The 19308-nt window shown below is 35.8% G+C and overlaps 1 protein-coding gene across 1 annotated transcript; it reads left to right on the top strand.

The window, feature by feature from the left end:
• Window positions 1-2304: 2304 nt before the first annotated feature.
• LOC109188129 (protein FAR1-RELATED SEQUENCE 5-like) lies at window positions 2305-3273 on the top strand. The gene has a single exon (XM_019338670.1). The coding sequence runs from the start codon at window positions 2305-2307 to the stop codon at window positions 3271-3273; it is 969 nt and encodes a 322-aa protein (XP_019194215.1).
• The last annotated feature ends 16035 nt before the right edge of the window (window positions 3274-19308 follow it).

Genomic DNA, 19308 nt, shown 5'->3' with positions numbered 1-19308 from the left:
CTCAGACGAATTTACGATCTCTACGGAATTGGCAATAAGATCTATTCTCTTCGTCGTTCAATATCATATTCGTCAAAATAAACCCTAAACCCATCAAAAACGTCAACCGAAGAACAATGGAAGAATTCGATCGAGGTATTACCCAAATTCTGTCGCTTTTCTGCAATTAATTTTATCTGCATTTGTATTGGCATCATTCTTGTATTAATTACACGCAATTAAGCATGCAACTTAACCACCGAATTACTGAGCTACTTTAATTAATCCGAGCCTAGAACCTTACGCACGTAGATGATTAGGTTGCCACATGATAATTTTTAAAAATGCACATATTACTGTTTGCTTCACACATGTTATACGTTGATCACACGCACATTAATTCCTCTCCAAACGCATGTTATGTTACTGGAATCTCTGACGCACGTTAAGTAATGACAAAATATTTTAACAAACACTCACGCATGTTAACTGCTACACATGCGCACATTAACTATACCCTGAAGCACGTTAATTTCTCACTTGCCGCACATACTCTAGTATTTTATAAATCTTCCATATTGATAATGATCTGATTAACTTAACGCATATTAAGTGTTCACATTACGCACGTAGAGGCTTGCAACAACACGATCATAACTTCATGCTTATATGTTACAGTTCCAATTGACATTCAATCTACCAACAACCCCAGTTTGAGTCCCAGCAGCAGCAGCAATGGTCATACATTGACCATATCTCCTGGAATGACACAGTATTGGACTCCTCACTGTGAAGATGAAATCAAACCAGCAGTAGACATGATTTTTAAAACATTGGATGCTGGTATTGAATTCTACAAACATTATGCTGCCAAAGTCGGGTTTGACACGAGGTCTAGTTCCGTCGTTACAGCACGTGACGGGACAAAAATTCAAAAGCAAATCGTTTGCAACAGAGAAGGATTTAAGAATACAGGAGCTCAACATTGTCCCTCGCAGTCAAGTGCAGATGCAGGAGAAGGTCCTTCCCGTCCAAAGCGGCGAAGGGTTTCAAACAGAACTGGTTGCAGAGCTAGGATTATGTTTAAGTACATTGGAGCAGCTGGGTACCAAGTTACCACTTTTATTGAAAAACATAATCACAACATGTCTTCGGTTCTGGCAAGGCAGTTTCTAAAGGGAAATAGAAACATCTCCAGTGTTCACCAGAAGTTTATACTTGACTGCGCTAAAGCAAATATCGGAGCATCAAAATCTCATGGTTTATACAGTCATATTGTGGGGGATTACTCTGAAGTTGGAGCAACTGTAGTGGACTTTAAAAATGTCAGAAGGGATCTCAGAGCATACATATTGGGAGCTGATGCACAAATACTGGTGCACAATCTTATTAAGAAACAAGAGATGTGCCTTGCATTTGCTTTTGACTACGAGGTTGATGAAGATGAGCAGATGAGCAGACTGTTTTGGGCAGATCCAATGTCAAAAAAGAATTTTGCTGCATTTGGAGATGTTGTCTCTTTTGATGCCACATACTCAACAAACAGGTATATACTATTCTATTCACATTCTTGCGTGCGTTTCATTAATTAATACACATTTAGCATTGCCTGATCTGTTGAGACATGTTAAGATTTACACACGTTCACTGTTTTATTGAAAAAGATTTGAAATACAAATAAACACACATTGTTGTTTTATACCACACATCTTAAACGCTTCTGTCTCGCATATTAATGCGGAATTTCCAGAATTAAACCTCAATTACATATGCATGCTATTTTAAAACTTAATGTGCGTTACTCTAATTCTCTAAGTGCGGTAGTTTGACACCTGCATACTGTGATGACGCTTTTTGTCCTGTAGGTACGATCTGGTTTTTACACCATTCACCGGAGTTGATAACCATAAAAAATGTATAACATTCGGTGCTGGACTACTGTTGAAAGAAGACATTGAGTCTTATGTTTGGCTCTTTGAAAAATTTAAAAAGGCAATGGGTATGGAACCAAGAATCATTGTCACCAATCAAGATCCAGCTATGAAAGTGGCGATTCCAACAGTTTTCAAGCAAGCCAGGCATCGTTATTGCATGTGGCACATCATGTGTAAAGTTGGGGAAAAGGTTGGTCCTACGCTGAACAAGGATGAGGAATTCAGGAACAAACTGAACTCCATCGTTTGGACGTCATCTTTGGAACCTCCTGATTTTGAGAAGCAGTGGAGAGAGCTCATGGTAAAGTACAACTTAGTCGAACACAGCTGGTTTAAAACTATGTTTGAGGCTAGAAAGCATTAGATCCCAGCGTATTTTAGAGATGTCTTTATGGGAGGACTACTCAGGACAACTTCTCGTTCCGAAAGTGAGAACTACACGTACAGCCGTTTTACTGGTCCCCAATCAAGCCTAGTTGAATTCATGATGAACTTTGACAGTGCTCTTAGATCACAACGTAACACAAACGCAAAGCTCAACAGTGACAACGAAGGCTACAATCCGGATATGAAGACGCCTCTGGGAATTGAAAAGCACGCTTCAATCGTCTACACCATTACTGTTTTCTATCAAGTTCAGGAAGAAATATGTGCCTCCTGTTTCAAATGTATGGTGTTGAGTGTTAGAGAAGACGGTGGAATGTTGCACTATGATATTATGGATGGAAAGAACAAAAGATTTACTGTGGTGCACAATGTAAATGACCATGAGGCCAAATGCAGTTGCAAGATGTTTGAGATGGTTGGACTGTTGTGTCGACACATATTTGTGGTCTTTAGAGACCTTGAAAGGATCCCTCTGAAGTACGTGGTTAATCGGTGGACTAAGGATGCATCTTTAAAAGCTACGTTTGAAATAGATGGTGTGATTTACGATCAGAATGGACCAAAGGATGAAAAGAAGATGTTGCTGAACAAAGTGTGGTCTGATATACACTGTTGTATAGATCTGGCAGGATTAAACATGGAGCAATTGACTGCATTTTCCCAAGTGATTGATGAACAGAAACAACTGCTACTGTCAGGAAAGGAGAAATTGTCCCCTGAGCACAGCAGGAGGACTGTTATAGAATCATATTGTGGATCAACAGAAATTTCAGAGATCAACATACTTCCACCGAAACATGCAAAGAACAAGGGCAACGGCAAGCGTATCAAAAGCAGCAAGGAGTTGGCAATGGAAAAACAAGAGGGCAGGAATTGCAATTTTTGTGGTGTTAGAGGAGATCACCATGACACCAGGACTTGCCCACTTAACCCTAAAAATAAGGACAAGCAAAAGGGTAAGAAAAAGGCATAGCAGACTATTTTTTCAACGCCTTTAAAGTCGAGAACGAAAATGCATAGCAAATATGAAACACAACTACTTAGTTAACTCATTTCAGAAGGCTTTTTACAGTTGAGATACTTGAATTTAATGTCCAGCTATTACTAGTTTTTGTTTTTATGACTGATTTGTGTTTAACAATCACTGCTAATAGCTTAATGTGCGTGTTATTACTACTTTACCTGCGCGCAGTTAATTCTTAATATGCGTTGATTACATTTTTAAAGTGCGCTATTAAACCTTAATGTGCGTAGTACAGAAACAGAATATGCGTTGGTTTATGTATAGAAACTTTGGTCCGTGGTAAACGTCTTTACATGCGTCGATTACCATTTAACTTGCGCAAAATTAAAGCTTAATATGCGTACAAAGGCAGTATTTAACACTTTCTTTCTATAATATGCGTTTATTTATTAGTTAATAAATAATGCGTTAAAGATAATTCTAATATGCGCGACTAGAAAACTTAAAGTGCGTTTATTTGATTATGAAATAAACATGCGTGTAAATATAAATTTAATTAATTTGCATCAAAATAAATGATTTTTTAAAGCCAAAAGTTTAATGTGCGTCGCGAAACCAATTAAAGTGCGCGAAATATCAATCTAATATGCGATTATTATATATTATTAATAAATCCAACAGTTTAATGTGCGTCGGGAAACAAATTAAAGTGCGCGAAATATCATTATAAGATGCGTTTATTATATTTTATTAATAAATACAAAAATTTAATGTGCGTCACGAAACCAATTAAAGTGCGCGAAATACCATTTTAAGATGTGCTTATTATATTTTATTAAAAAAAAGCAAGTAGAATATGCGTTAATGATAACATAATAGATCACATAATAGACATAAAATGATAATATATAAATTTTATTAATTCATAAATTGTATGACGAAAATTGCAACAAGTAATCACATAATACGCATAAAAATCTTGATATTTTCGTCAATATTCATCCTTATTACGCAGCCTCCTCATTGATTACATCCTCATTAGCCAAGTTTCCAACAGGGGCGTCAGGAACCTGTTCATCCATCAAATCGTGAAAAGTTACTAAACTGTAAATACATCAATAAAATTATATAAAAAAAAGGGAAAAACAATGTAAGTATGCAGTAGATCACCTCTTGATCGAAATCATAATCTTCTTGGTCATAAGCATATGTTGGGAACTCAGCATCGTCTTTCAGTAATATAGCACCAGTTCTCTCACAGAACATCAGCATATATACCAGAGACTAGAGGTCTTGTTTCTGTAGGTACTATAGGCCACCTCAAATCTAATGAGTATATAAGCTTTTCCTTCCACGAATCTGTTGCCGCGCCATTCCGCAAACGGTTGTGGAATGTGCATATGAATAAAAGTCCCCTGAAATTATTTAAAAACAAAAAAAAAAAACACAAAAAAACATATGCATCAACAGTAAATTTTATAAATATAAAATATTACTCCGTAAGATTTATATTACACTAAACAAAATAATACCTCTACATCGTGAAGTACACACTCTATAGATCGGATTCTTTCAGAACCTTTGGTTTTTGGCAAACGAACGACTCATAGCACTCGAACCCTAATTGAATTCCAGCGCAGTCCTATTCGGATTTGGTTTCCAACTACTTCGGTGTGGGGTTCGACTACCATTGAAACTCTCTTTACAAGGTAGAGTAGAAAAGCAAAAATATGTTTGAAGGAGACAGGTTTGAGTCGAGAATAATTTTGGATTTAAATAGCAAGTTCTTAAACGAACGCAACTGTTCGTATGTGACAACTTTAGGTCTAGCAGAATGCGACTGTTGGTATGAAAATGTTCGACCGGGTATTATTAAACGGAAGTGCGTCAATTTATTCACTAATATGCGCAACTTAAGCCCGTTATTATGAGTGTTATTGCTACTTTACCTGCGTGAAGTTAATTCTTAATATGTGTTGATTACACTTTTAAAGTGCGCTACATTAAACCTTAATATGCGTAATACAGAAACAGAATGTGCGTTGGTTTATGTATAGAAACTTTGGTCCGTGGTAAATGCCAACGTCTTCAAATGCGTCGATTAACATTTAACTTGCGCGACATTAAAGGTTAATATGCGTACAAAGACAATATTTAACTCTTTCTTTCTCTAATATGCGTTTAATTATTAGTTAATATAATGTGCGTTAAAGATAAGTATAATATGCGCGACTGCAAAACTTAAAGTGCGTTCGTTGAATTATGAAATAATTTGCAGGCAAAATGATACATACATAAACGATTGCACATATTTATTTCTTCTAGTACTTTGAAGACATTTCTTCTGGTTCCGGCAGCATCCCACACATCACCAGCCACCCACAATTGCTCAACTCTAAGCCTTTTGGGTGTTGTTTGGAAACTAGATGATGAGCTCGAAGCTGAGAATGACAAATGACGCTTCAGGTTTAGAATGTGTTGTTTTTGTATTTAGTTAAAGTCACTGCAAGCTGGAGGGCGATGAAGATGAAAATGCCAGAGAAGATGAAGAATAAATGAAGAGGATTCTTCTCTACTTGCGGAAAAGTGAGAGATAGCCATTTCAATGACCTGATGCTCGGTTGTGTGTTGTTCCTTGTAATAATTTATATATAGGTGAATAACTTGGTCGCATGCACTGATTTGAGATTTGAATGTTGCGTGATTTACAGACACATTAGATTTTTCAAGATTTGCTTTAATGGGTGCGTTTTTTAAGACATTGAATGACCATTCAATCTTATCCGTTTCCCCCAACCAACTACAAATGCCTTAAAGTTCTGACATCAAATATCTTTGAATATTACGTGGGTTGGTATAAAAGACTTAATATGCTTTGCTTTGATCTGTTACATGCACGACCTACAAGAACAACATGCTTGAAATATCAGTTAAAGTGCGCGAAATATATAAATTTAATCAATTTGCATCGAAATAAATGATTTTTTAGAGACAAAAGTTTAATGGGCGTCGGGAGACCAATTAAAGTGCGCGAAATATCAGTCTAATATGCGTGTGTTATATTTTATTAAACAAAAAACAAGTACGGAGTAAAAATATAATAAAAACTTCAAGTCTTTACAGGGGTTCGATCCTGGGCGAAATCATGTTAATCAAAGACTCCCACCATTTCACCAGTGGGCTCATCCGTTACTTTGATTACAATACGTTATTAATAACAACAACAGAGGCAGACATGAGAACTTGTTTTTAATATGCGTAACGCGTATACGTAATGTGCGTTGATTTATTTATAAAATCTTTGGTCCGTCGTAAACACCAAAGTCTTTAGATGCGTTGATTACCGGCCAAAAATATTTTAAGTCTTTTGGGGGGGATTCAATCCTGGGTGGATTCAATATATTCAAAGACTTCTACCATTTCGCCAGTAGGCTCACCCATTTATTCCTTGTATACCAAAATATATGTTGCCTACTTACTAATCAAGAATTTAAAAGGAAGCAATATACCTCTATTTAATTCTTAATATGCGTTGATTTACACTATAAAGGTGCACTACACTGCGGCTTATATATGCGTAACACGTAAACGTAATGTGCGTTGGTCTATGTATAAAAACGTAATTACTCAGAGATTGCGTTGAAAATTAGCCTAGAATGCGCGATTGCAAAACTTAAAGTGCGTTTGTTTGATTATGAAATAATTTGCATTTAATATGACACATACATGCTTTGAATTTAACATGCGCGACATATCAATTTAAAATGCGTGATATTGTAACACAATGAGAGTTGGTTTCTATATTAATAAAAATAATAATTTACACTCTAATACATTAGTATTTGTAAATGTAAATACACATTGAAACAACACCAATAACATTCAGTGCATCTTTCCTAGTGCTTTGAAGGCATTTCTTCTAGTTCCGGCATCATCCGACATGCTGCCAGCCTACAACAAGCCTTGAAAACCTCGATTTGGACATGAGCAAGGAGTGTGGATGCATGTAGGCTCGTGGTCTCTAAGCTTGCTGTGTATGATAGATTCCTGGCAGCCGTAGGTGCTATTTGGGATGTCGGATGTCCTCAACTCTCTCAGCCTTGAATGATGTTTCGTTGCAGCATGGCGAGCTTGCAGCTGAGGACGACGAGTTTTCTCTCAGATTTAGAATGTGTTGTCTTTGTATTTCTTTACAATCACTACAATCTGGAGGGCGAGGAGGGTGAAGAGGGCATGCAAGATGAGGAATAAAAGGAGATGGTTCTACTGAACGTAGGGAGACGTGAGAGGTGGCCATTTCAATGAAAACTGATGCTCGATTGTGTGTTGTTCTTTCCAATTTATAGGCGAATAACTTGGTCCAATGAACTGATTTGAAAATTTCAATGTTGCGCTAATGGGGGCGTTTTTTAAGGCATTGAATAACCGTTCAATGTTATCCGTCTCCCCAACTACCAATGCCATAAAATTCTGACATAAATTTACTTCGAATATTGCGTGGATTGTTATAAAACACTTAATGTGCTTTGCTTTGCTCTATTACATGCGCTGAGGACAGATACAATATGCGTTCAAATATACGTTTAATTAACTTTTATCGAAAAATGATATTTTTTGAACCCAAAAGTTTAGAGTGCGTGGGGAAACCAATTTAAGAGCGCGAAATATCACTTTAACATGCGTTTATTGTATTTTGTTAAACCAAAAACAAATAAAATATAATAAAAAAGTTAAGCCTTTAGGGGGTTCGATCCTGCACAAAATTGATTTGATCAAAGACTTTTACCATTTCGTCAATAGGCTCATCCGTTGAATTAATTATATTAAACAATTCTTAAAGAGCCAATTCTTGAAAATTAAAAATAAAGAAAAAAGCTTGACATGCGCAATACGTACGCTCAATATGCGTAATACTGCAACAAAATTTGCATTTCGTTATCTACTTAAACTATAGCCCATGGCAAATAAAAAAAAACTTAACATGCGCAATACAGTAACATAATGTGCATTTTTTTTTTTTACGTATTGAATGACCAGTCAACTTTAGAAAACTTTATTATTCATTAATTTGCTCATGTTAACACTTTATAGTGTGTATCTAAAATTCTTAATGTGCATGAGATTGTACACTCACTTACTTAATTATGAGTATCTATCATCATCTATTAATATAACAATGTGCGATGGGGTGTTCTTAAAAGAAGATTCGTCAATAATGAAATAATATATCACCATAATATATCATTCAAATAAAAATTGTTAGAGTACATTAATACGGATTAACAAAATAACATGAAAAACATAAAATGTTCACACATTCATCGTTATTCATCCTCATGCAGCCTCCTCGTTATTTCTGTCCTCATTAGGCAAATTTGCAACTGTGGCTTCCGGCACCTGTTGATCCATAAAATCGTGAAAGTTATGAAACTGTAAATACATCAATAAAATTATATTAAAAAAAATTGTAAGTATGCAATAGGTCACCTCTTCGTCGAAGTTGTATTCTTCTCCATCATAAACATACGTTGGCAACTCATCATCATTCAGCCGTCCTACGCGAGTTCTATCGCAAAAAACCAACATATACCTGAGAGGCGAAGTTTTGTTTCTATAGGTGTTATCCGCCACGTCAAACCTATGCATTAAATAGGCTTTGCCTACTTCAAATTTGTTGAGGCACCTTTGAACATGCGCTTGTGGGATGTGCATGTGTACAACAGTTCCCTGCAATTGTTAAAAAAAAATGCATAAACACTAAATTTTAGAAATATAAAAAATTAAAATTTATAATACGGTAAATAAAAAAAATACCTCGAAATCATGCAACACACACTCAATAGACTTTATGTTTTCAGAACCTCTTGATTCTGGCAGCCTAACAACACGAACCACCCGGACCTTCATGTAATTCCACCGCAGATCTATCCTAAGTTGGTTGCCAACAATTTGAGAATGAAGTTCAGCGGCCATTGAAAATTTGCCTAAAAGGGAAAATACAAATGCAAAATGTGTTTGTAAGTGAGAGATTTGAGAATAGCAGAATGGTGGGTTTAAATAGCAAAATGCGTCGATTCATTCACTCATACGCGCACGGAAACACGTTAATATGCGTGTCTTTCATCCTTAATGTGCGTGATATTGTACGCTTGCTAACGTAGACGCAATAAAAAAAAAAACAAAAATTCAATGGTTGCGTCTTTTTAAAATATTGAGTCACCATTCAACTTCGAAAGATTACCATTATGGGAAATATAAAAATCGCTGACAAAGAAATTGACTTCTCACTTATTTCCAGTGCCAAGTACAAATCTATCTGATATTATTGCTTTAATATGCGTTACATTTACACTTAACGTGCGTGTACGTGTATGGACAACATAAACTTCACGAAACAAATGTATATTTAAAATGCGTCTATTACTATTACAATGTGCGTTGGGATATTCTAAAAAGGATATGAGTCAATTTATTTATTAATATGCGCACGTTTATATTTTAATATGCGTTACATTTACACTTAACGTGCGTGTACGTGTATGGATAACATAAACTTCACGGAACAAATATATATTTAAAATGCGTCTATTACTATTACACTGTGTGTTGGGATATATCCTTTAAATGATATGAGTCAATTTATTTATTTATACATTGACTACTAACTCACTTAGTCCCAATAAATATATATATATATATATATATATATATATATATATATATATATATATATATATATATATATATATATATATATCAAATGGGTGCGTCTTTTCAAATATTGAATGACCATTCAACTTCAAAAAGATTACCATTAATAGGTGCGTTTTTTTAGAAGTTGAATGACCATTCAACTTTAACAGGTTGCCTTTATGGGAAATGAAAAAACTGCTGACAATGAAATTCAGTTGTCACTTATTTTAACATGCACCGGTTCATTTCCATTCTACATCACACCTTTGAAGAGCCTATATAAAGAATGGATCATCCATTAGTCCATCACACCTTATCATCTCAAATCAAAGATGGAAAAAAACAAAAAATGCTGAGAAAGACAGCCCGTCCAGGCAACCCCGTAAACCACTTTCCAAAATACCAAAACACCATCTACCTGACCTGAAAAAGGATCTAAACGATCCAAATTTCAAAGAAAGGTTCGAGGCTTTTATTGACGACTTCCCCGGTGAGGACACCTCTGATGGTTCCACAGGAACAGAGGTGTCTTACAACACCTGGAAAACGGAGGCTCTTGCCTACCTGGCAGCTAAGGAAGCTGCTGAAGAGGAAGAAGTCGACTCAAAAAACGGGCCAGTCTTCGTGAAGAAATAAAGGTCAGGTTAAGCTTGATCATGCATGTTATGGTGGACACACGTTATTAGTATTACGTTTTGATGTAATAAGTGTCCACTATTTAATATTTTAATAATATAAATTTTATGTTTATTATGATTAACTTCGTTGTTTTCACGGTGCTTACATATGCGTTGATAAGCCCTTTAACTTGCGCAGCATTAAACCAACAAATACAATAAAATAGCATATATATTAAAGAACAATTCTAGAAAATCAAAAAAAAAAAGGAAACAATGATTACATTTACTTGAAATGCGATACGAAAGCTTAGGATGCGTAACACTGCAATATATACAGTATTGTAATGAGATACTCCACTATTATAGGCGAATAGCTTGGATCCGTACGGTTATTAACTAGTGGATTGCTTATACGAAGCCTAATAACACGCACCCATTGAAGAATCCATTTCCTATTATAATAAAGGGTATTATTATTCAAATATATTTTTATTTTTTTCCGTTTTCAATTTATATTATTTCGCATATTGAAATATTTTTCTTCCATTTTTAAATACCTTTCCATTATCCATTATTATATGGCGTATGCACGTTATTGTGCGTGTCTCTAATACTTAATGTGCGAGAGATTATATACTCGTTGACTTGGTCAAAATAAAAATAAAGATTAAAAAAAAAAACAAAAAAACAATTAGTACGTTTTTTCAACGATTGAATGACTAGACAACTTTAAAAGATTCCCATTATGGGAACACCTCTGACGGGACTTATTGCCCTAATATGCGTTACATATACACTTAACATGCGTGTGGTTTATGTATAACTTAACATATATTTTTGAGAAAAAAAAAATTAAAATGTGTCTATTAATATTACACTTTGATTTGGAGTGATCTTAAAAGGATATTTGTCAATTTATTCGTTAATATGCGCACTTTTATACTTTATTATTCGTGTATTTCAAACAAAGTATGCGTTAGACTGTATACTAACTAACTTAGATCGAATAAAAATAAAAAATGCGTTGACAAACCATAAAACTTGCGGAACATTAAACATTATCTGCGTTAAAAAAGGAAGACAATATGCCTATATTAAACTCTTTATATGTGTTGAATTGTATAACACGCGTATATATTTGTATATATTTAATTGCCGGAACATTAATGACTAATATGCGTAACAAATAAACAATATGCTACTTGGCTTGTGTATTAAAACTTTACTTTATTAATAAATTTATCCAACGAAAATACATGCGTTACATAACATCTAACATGCGCAAACTGCCAAGATACAATATTCTCCCCGTTCTTAATCAAAAACACAAAATAAAAAAAAACATTAAAAAAAAAAAAAACACCACGTTCATGTCCTCTGCGAGCTTGTAAGTTTCTTGGATCTGCTCTAAATGGGCAGGCAGACCACGTCTTTCAGACTGGAATCGGTGGCAGAGAACATCCCAAACTGCGCGTTTGATTTTTGTTTGTTTATTTAATGACTATCAAGTAAATAAACAGAAAAAATATATAACATCCAAACAAAGATTTATTATTTACATTGAACTAATTTATACATTGATCTCCCACTACCACTCACATAATAAAAATAATAATAAACAACATCCCCCTAATGATCTAAATCAACACCAACCAACACAACAATTCACATCAAATGCCCGAAGATAACTTATTTAATTGATAGAGAACCCCAGACAAACGGCAGGATCCGTCTACACCTTTTGGAGATATTTCTTTTGGTTAAGCCTGCATTAAGGTACCAAAGGATATATCTCCACGAGGAATAGAGGATCCTGCCGTATGACTGGGCTAAAACGACACACTCTAAACCTGAGAAGATTGACTTCAATGAATTTAAACCCCAACTAATCCAGAAGTGTTAAATTGCTCCATCTGTTATGTGCAACTTAGTGGAGAACCACAAGATTGGGATTTGTTACGGTTTAAACCCATAAAAGAATCTTCTCAGGTTTAGACTGTGCCGTCTTAGTCGATAACCACATGGTCCCCCATGGCCACCACCGCCGAGCTCTACTCAGAGGATGTCGAAGCATAGCAATAACTGCTCAGCAACGTGGAGGAGTGGCTGAGTATGCTACCTTCCGGCTCCGGGTCCAGTGTGGGGAAAGATGGGTGCATTTGGGGACGGCTGAATTATTGTGGTGTTGTATTTCATTAATGGCATATTTATTCTCAGGTTTAGAATGTGTTGTTTTTGTAACTAATTACAATCACAACCAGAAGAAGGGGGCCGAGTATGAAGAACATGATGGTAAATATTATGAACAACATGAAGAACGCGACGAGGAAGAAATGATGCTTGTTGTTGAGATGGAGTGGGTAACTCAATTGATGCCATTTCAACATATAAAAATGTAAAGAAGACCCTTGATACTCGGTCGTTGGGTGTTCATTCCTTTTTATAGGCGAAAAACTTGTTCACATTCCCTGACTTGGCACATTATATTATTATTATTATTATTATTATTATTATTATTATTATTATTATTACTATTACTATTACTATTACTATTACTATTACTATTACTATTACTATTACTATTACTATTATTTTCACATTTCACAAACATTGAAATGAAATGGAGCTCACACATTTAATGTGCTTCACATATATTTATAAACTGCGCCAAACATTAGCAATGCGTGCGTGAAAAAAATAATGTCCATTTTTTTAGTCCTTTAAAGCATTGATTGACCACTACAAAAATACTGTACGTTTCGCCAACTACATGGATAGTTAATAATAGTCATAAATGACAACTCAATGTTGGAAGACTCCCTTTATAGGGAAAAGGTAAATTACTGACAACGATTAGTCTTTTCACCTACCTTACCCATACGACTGGTAATTGAATAGTGACGGTGTCCACCAATTTTTAATGTGCTTTAATTTCCACTTTAATATGCGCGAAAAAACAATACAATGTGCGTGTTGATAATAATTTATAATGTGACATGATATCAAAAAAGTTACAATTACCAACATTTTTTTTATGGGAAATAGATAAATTACTGACAACGATTAGTCTTGTCGCCTGACCACGCAACCCCACCGTATGGGTGTGTGGTGAGGGAGGATTTATAGGGGTGAGGTGGTGAATTTGCAAATGCATGACAATTATATATGTGCGTTGGATACACGCTTAATGTGCGTGACAAAATACTTTTAAATGCTTTTATTGTTTACTTAATATCGGCTCATGAATACAATACCATGCGTATAGTAAACTTATTCGTTGACGCACGCTGTATTATTTTGAAACGCACATAAATAACTGAGTAAGCGCATATTAAAATATAATGATCTATAACAACGAAATTAAATGTCCCCAACCCACACCCCGTACCATGTTATTATTGGCCTATAAAAGGGTGATAAGATGCAACAATCCAACATCAAAATTCATTACCTATGTATTGTCTAAATTGTTTAATACTCCTATTGGTTTCTTTGCATATGTACACAATGCCGTATGGTGACTCTTTCTCACCCACGCTGGATCCTTCATCTTTTCTTCATCTCCTTCTTATTCTTCGAAATCTTTATCCTGCTCATATTAACCACGCTAAAGCGACACATTCTAAACCTGAAACAACCTACCTAGACAAAGAAGCCCAGGTGACAGTTTTCCCTACCCGACAACGCTAGATTGTTCAAGTTGTGAAAGGGAATATCCACATCCCATTTTCAAAATTCAGCTTCCCAGGTATGAAGCATGCATCAAGGGGCTATGATTACCGGATGAAGATACACTGTCCATTTATTCCCCAGAGGAAGAATGTCCCACACTGTCGTTCCACCATGTATTGAATTACAATGATTTCCAAAATCACCATCCAATCATTATACAACATTATATGCGTCTTGATACTTTGACAAATTGAAAACAAAACTATATGCCTGAATTTTATTGTTTATATGCGTTACATTATTCTATCAATGCCTTTTAACAAAATCATTAAAAAATTCGGTTACTTCAATTTATATTCATCCAATTATCTCAATCGTAAAATGTGCCCTTACGTATAACTTAATGAGCGTATCCACATGGATTAACATGCGTCACACTTCGCGTGTCAAAATAGCTTAATGTGCGTGTACACATGCGCAAGTCCACACACCATTGAACGATTTAATCTTTAATATGCGCACACTGATACTTTATTAAGCTTATATTCTGTTCTTGCTGTGCGAACAAACGGCCAGAAAAATTTTTAAGTCTTTTGGGGGAATTCGATCCTGGGCGAAGTCAATGTGTTCAAAGACTTCTACCATTTCGCTAATGGGCTCATCCGTTTATTCCTTATATACCAAAATATATGTTGCCTGCCAACTGTTCACAAATCTAAAAACAAACAATATGCCTCTATTTAATTGTTTATGTGCGTTATATTATTCATACATTTCCAAAAAATACATAACCTTCATTAACAACTAATAACAAATTAATAATAATAAAAAAAGATCATTACAATGTGAAATTTGTTAATTAAACGACGACATACTGATTTGAATCAATAATATAATATAATTTGTTTAATTGCATATAGCTTAATATAACGTGCGCGATTAATTCAACGAATGTGCGTGAAATTTATCTTTAATATGCGTATACGAATACTTTAATATGCTTATATGCGAACAAAAGGCCAAAAACATTTTAAGTCTTTTCGGGGATGGATGGGGGGATTCGATCCTGGGTGGAGTCGGAGTGTTCAAAGACGTCGATTAGAATTCCGACCAATTCAAATCAATTTCGTCCGATGTCAACGGAAATTAACTAAAATACCACCCCGGGTATTAACTAAAAAAAAAAAAAGGAAACAAAATACGCAAACCTTTCTTCTTCCCCACGACCGGTTAGAAACTCATTATCAGAGCTTCTTACCTTTGACAACGCGATTTTCCAGTTTGTTTCACAGTCCCACTGCGCAACCTTTAAAAGCTTTTACTACTTCGACGGTGCTTAACTACAAACACCTTGCGTGAAGCAAATATGGCGTCTGAAGAGCATCCAACCCACACGCCCGAATCCAGCAAACAGCGACCTTCTAGAAAAGGTAAATTTCATACATTCATATCACATGCGCATCTTACATATTAATTTCACGCACGTTAGCTCTTGTATGTATAATTTTAAGATTTCAGTTTCTCACGCATTGTGATTTTAGTTGACAATCCCTAATAAATTCGAATTTAGGAATATTATTTCGTTGAATGTATACTTCGCGTGGATTCATCTTAGTGTTTTTTTTTTTTTTTTTTTGCCGCACATTGTTTACTATTTATACGCATATTCTATTTCTATGTTTTGTGATTAGCCCCAAAAATTATGAAATTGTTGTACGCATTTTGTTTTCATCTTTACTGCACACTAACATGTAGACTGACGCACATAAATTATAAACTCGCACACCTTCGAACAATGAACACACATTCTGCATTTAGTCTCTTTTGCAGTTTAAAATAGCACAAGTTTGTATCTGTTTGCAAATATAGGTTCCAAACGCAAGAGGGAAGCTAATATGCAGATTGTTGTGGCTCCCGTGGATGATGGACCTATACGATCTTCAAAAAAGAAACGATCACAAAAGCCTAAACCTGATGACATTCTTAGCAAATTTGAAGAAGCTTATAACAGAGGGTCATCACCAATGTTGGTTGATGCCATTGCAAAATTTAGTCCAGAACAACAAGCTGCAGTTCGGGAGGTGGGATTTGGAAGCATTTTAAATCTGAAAATCAAACAGTTCCCGAACTACCTATGCTACTGGATCCTAACACACTATGATGGCATGGCAGGCAAGCTGACTCTACATACAAATGAAACTTTGGACGTAACAGAAGATGATGTGGAAGCTATATTAGGATTGCCTAGGGGACCCCTTGAGATTAAATACAAGGGAAAGAGGATTTCCTCTACTAATGCATTGTTCAACGAGTGGAAGAATAATATTGTTGCAGAAAAACTGTTGTCCGTTAAGTATTCGAAAACTGTAAGAGCAATGCTTGCCTGCACTGATGGAGGGAAATGGTTCAAATTCCATTTTATTCTTCTATTCAACCCCATGTACATCAAAAGTACAAAAAATGGTTATATTGTGCCACATATTCTGGAAGTTGTGGACAATGTAGACAAAATTCCCAATTTCAATTGGTGCAGATTCATCCTCCGAACCTTGAGTACTGCAGCTGTCAATTGGAAGGAAAACGAAAATGGATATTTTCTCGGTTGCATGCTGTTTATGCTTGTAAGTTTTGAAGCATATTAAATTTCTGCAAAAAAATTAAAAAGGCAAAATGTAGAAGATATTTATTTTAACCATCTTTTCATTTGTATTCAGGTGCATTATGTTGATGGGGTGATCCTCCACTTTGACCGACCTGTCCAGAGGTCTATTCCGGCATTTGTGGGGTGGACAACTCGACTTCTAAAGCAGCGGCAGAGAGCAGAAGCTGTGGCTGGTGGATTTGGACGAGGAAGAGTCGAGCCACGCAATCCAGAATATATACCAACCGAACTAGCTCTCACATTCCTGCTGTTAATGCTCAGAGTATCCCTGAGGTACAGAATGCTAGGATTGATGCTGAGGAGGTATGTCCATTTTTTGTTTTGTTTTGTTTTTTTTTTTTTGTTTTTTTAAACGCATATAAAGTTATAACCATACTCACATTTAGTATTTTTATCACGCACGTTAGGATTTACTATGGCGCACACTAGTTGATAACCCTTTGCATATTACCACGGTTATATACATATCAGTTGAAAGCACATTAACACAATACAGGACGCACATTAAGGTCTGTTAGATGTAATTAACATTGATACACATCATGTAATAATCATACAAAAGTTCATTTCCCACACAGGAATACTGCAATGCATATGAACAGAGTTTAAAAAACTTCTGTGATGAGGTGAACAATCTTATTAAATACAACAGCAGATCATCCTGCATCATCCACAACAGAGATAGGGTCAGGAATCTGAAAACGCTTGCACACAAAGCACTTGCTGCTGCAATTCCAGGGGTGGAATCAACCCTCTCCCAAGAGGAAAGAAGTGCATTTGACCCTGAAACATGTACTGCAATTGAACTTGCAATACAGAATAAGTTGAAATATATTAGGGAAACTTGTGATATCCCTGCTTCAGACTCTGCAATTAGCCCCCTTCAAACAACACCAATTCCAACACAACCACATAGAAATACTCTGTATGATATTGCACATGTTGCCTCTTTCTACCATGAACAACAAGAAGACGACGTTTCAGAAGAGGAGCATGAGGATTCAGACCAACAGCCAGACTGTGCTGAAAAAGAGGATGAGCACGTTGAGGCTGTTGCCACAGAAGCTGTTGCACATGTCACAGAACAAACTATAGTTCATCAGGTTGTGAGTGAGCAGGTTACATCTCTTGCCAGAGAGTCTAATGTGGGCGTTGAAGAACAAACTGGAGTTGATGAGGTTCAGAGCGAACAGTTTACTGCTGTTGCCAGTGAAGCTATAGCAAACGTTGCACAACAAACTAGAACCGATGAAGTTGATAGTGAGCACATTAAGGCTGTTGCCACTGCAGCTTGTGCAGACGTTGCAGAAAACACTGGACTTAGGGAGGTTGAGCAAGCTGAGCTTCCAGAACAAGTTTCACTACTGGACAGTGTTACACATGTTGATGGTGAGTGTCAGAAAACTATGACTGCTATAAATGAAGAGCACCTAACAGTCACACCAGACATTTCAGTATCTGACATAGAGCAAGGTCAGATTGAAATAAATCTTCCAGTGTCACCTATTGGTGCCGGGGCGAATGCAAAGGACGCTGAACTTGTAAGCATACCAACGCCGTGTCCTAGTGTTCAAGAAGCTCATCTTCCTCCTGATGCAGTGACTCCTGGTGTTCAAGCAGACATAGGGCAAGGTGAGATTGAAATAAATCTTACAGTGTCACCTATTGATGCCGGGGCGAATGCGAAGAACGCTGAACTTGTAAGCATACAAACGCCGTGTCCTAGTGTTCAAGAAGCTCATCTTCCTCCCGATGCAGTGACTCCTGGTGTTCAAGCAGACATAGTCCCAGAAGCAGCAGCTTCAAAGAAAGCTGGAAAGGCTATATCAGAGCCTGCTGAAGAACATCAGCAGAGAGTAAGGAGAACACGAAAACGGTCAGAAACAATGAAATCCCCATTCTTTTTAAGACAGGTGCAACTCTCATCACCAATCACTACTGCTGAAAAAGCACTTAAAGTTTGGATTGAAAAGACAGATGCATCGATTGAGTAAGTTATACATAAGATACCTATTTTGTTTTTGTTTTTGTTTTTTTTTTTTTTTTTTTTTGCTAATTGATCCTGCTAATATCTTGAATTTTTTATTTAATTATTTATTTGTTTTTTCTAATCTTTATGTTAAATATTTTTATCTACATATTTGTAGCTTTGATACTGTGTTTAAGGATGGTGAAAAACTCCTATTCTTGATCAATATGAAATCACTGCTAAAGAAACAGCATGTTGAATCGGCAGTGTTAGACACAAGGAGTTTGATCCTAAACTACTTGGAGTATAACTGCAGTTCCAAAGACTCAATTAAGAGATTTTTTTTTACAACAAATCCAGTGGTAAGTTATTCTTTGAACCAGTTATAGTTTCATGCACATTTAATAATATTTCGAATTATCTATAGC

This window comes from Ipomoea nil, unplaced genomic scaffold (assembly GCF_001879475.1).
Source record: "Ipomoea nil cultivar Tokyo-kokei standard unplaced genomic scaffold, Asagao_1.1 scaffold0191, whole genome shotgun sequence".
NCBI lineage: Eukaryota > Viridiplantae > Streptophyta > Magnoliopsida > Solanales > Convolvulaceae > Ipomoea > Ipomoea nil.
Note: the sequence above shows the minus strand (reverse complement) of the source record. Positions and strands in the feature narration are given on the sequence as shown.

Bases quoted from the DNA above. Each gene is read 5' to 3' on its own strand.
- LOC109188129 (XM_019338670.1), top strand. From the start codon at position 2,305: ATGGGAGGACTACTCAGGACAACTTCTCGTTCCGAAAGTGAGAACTAC.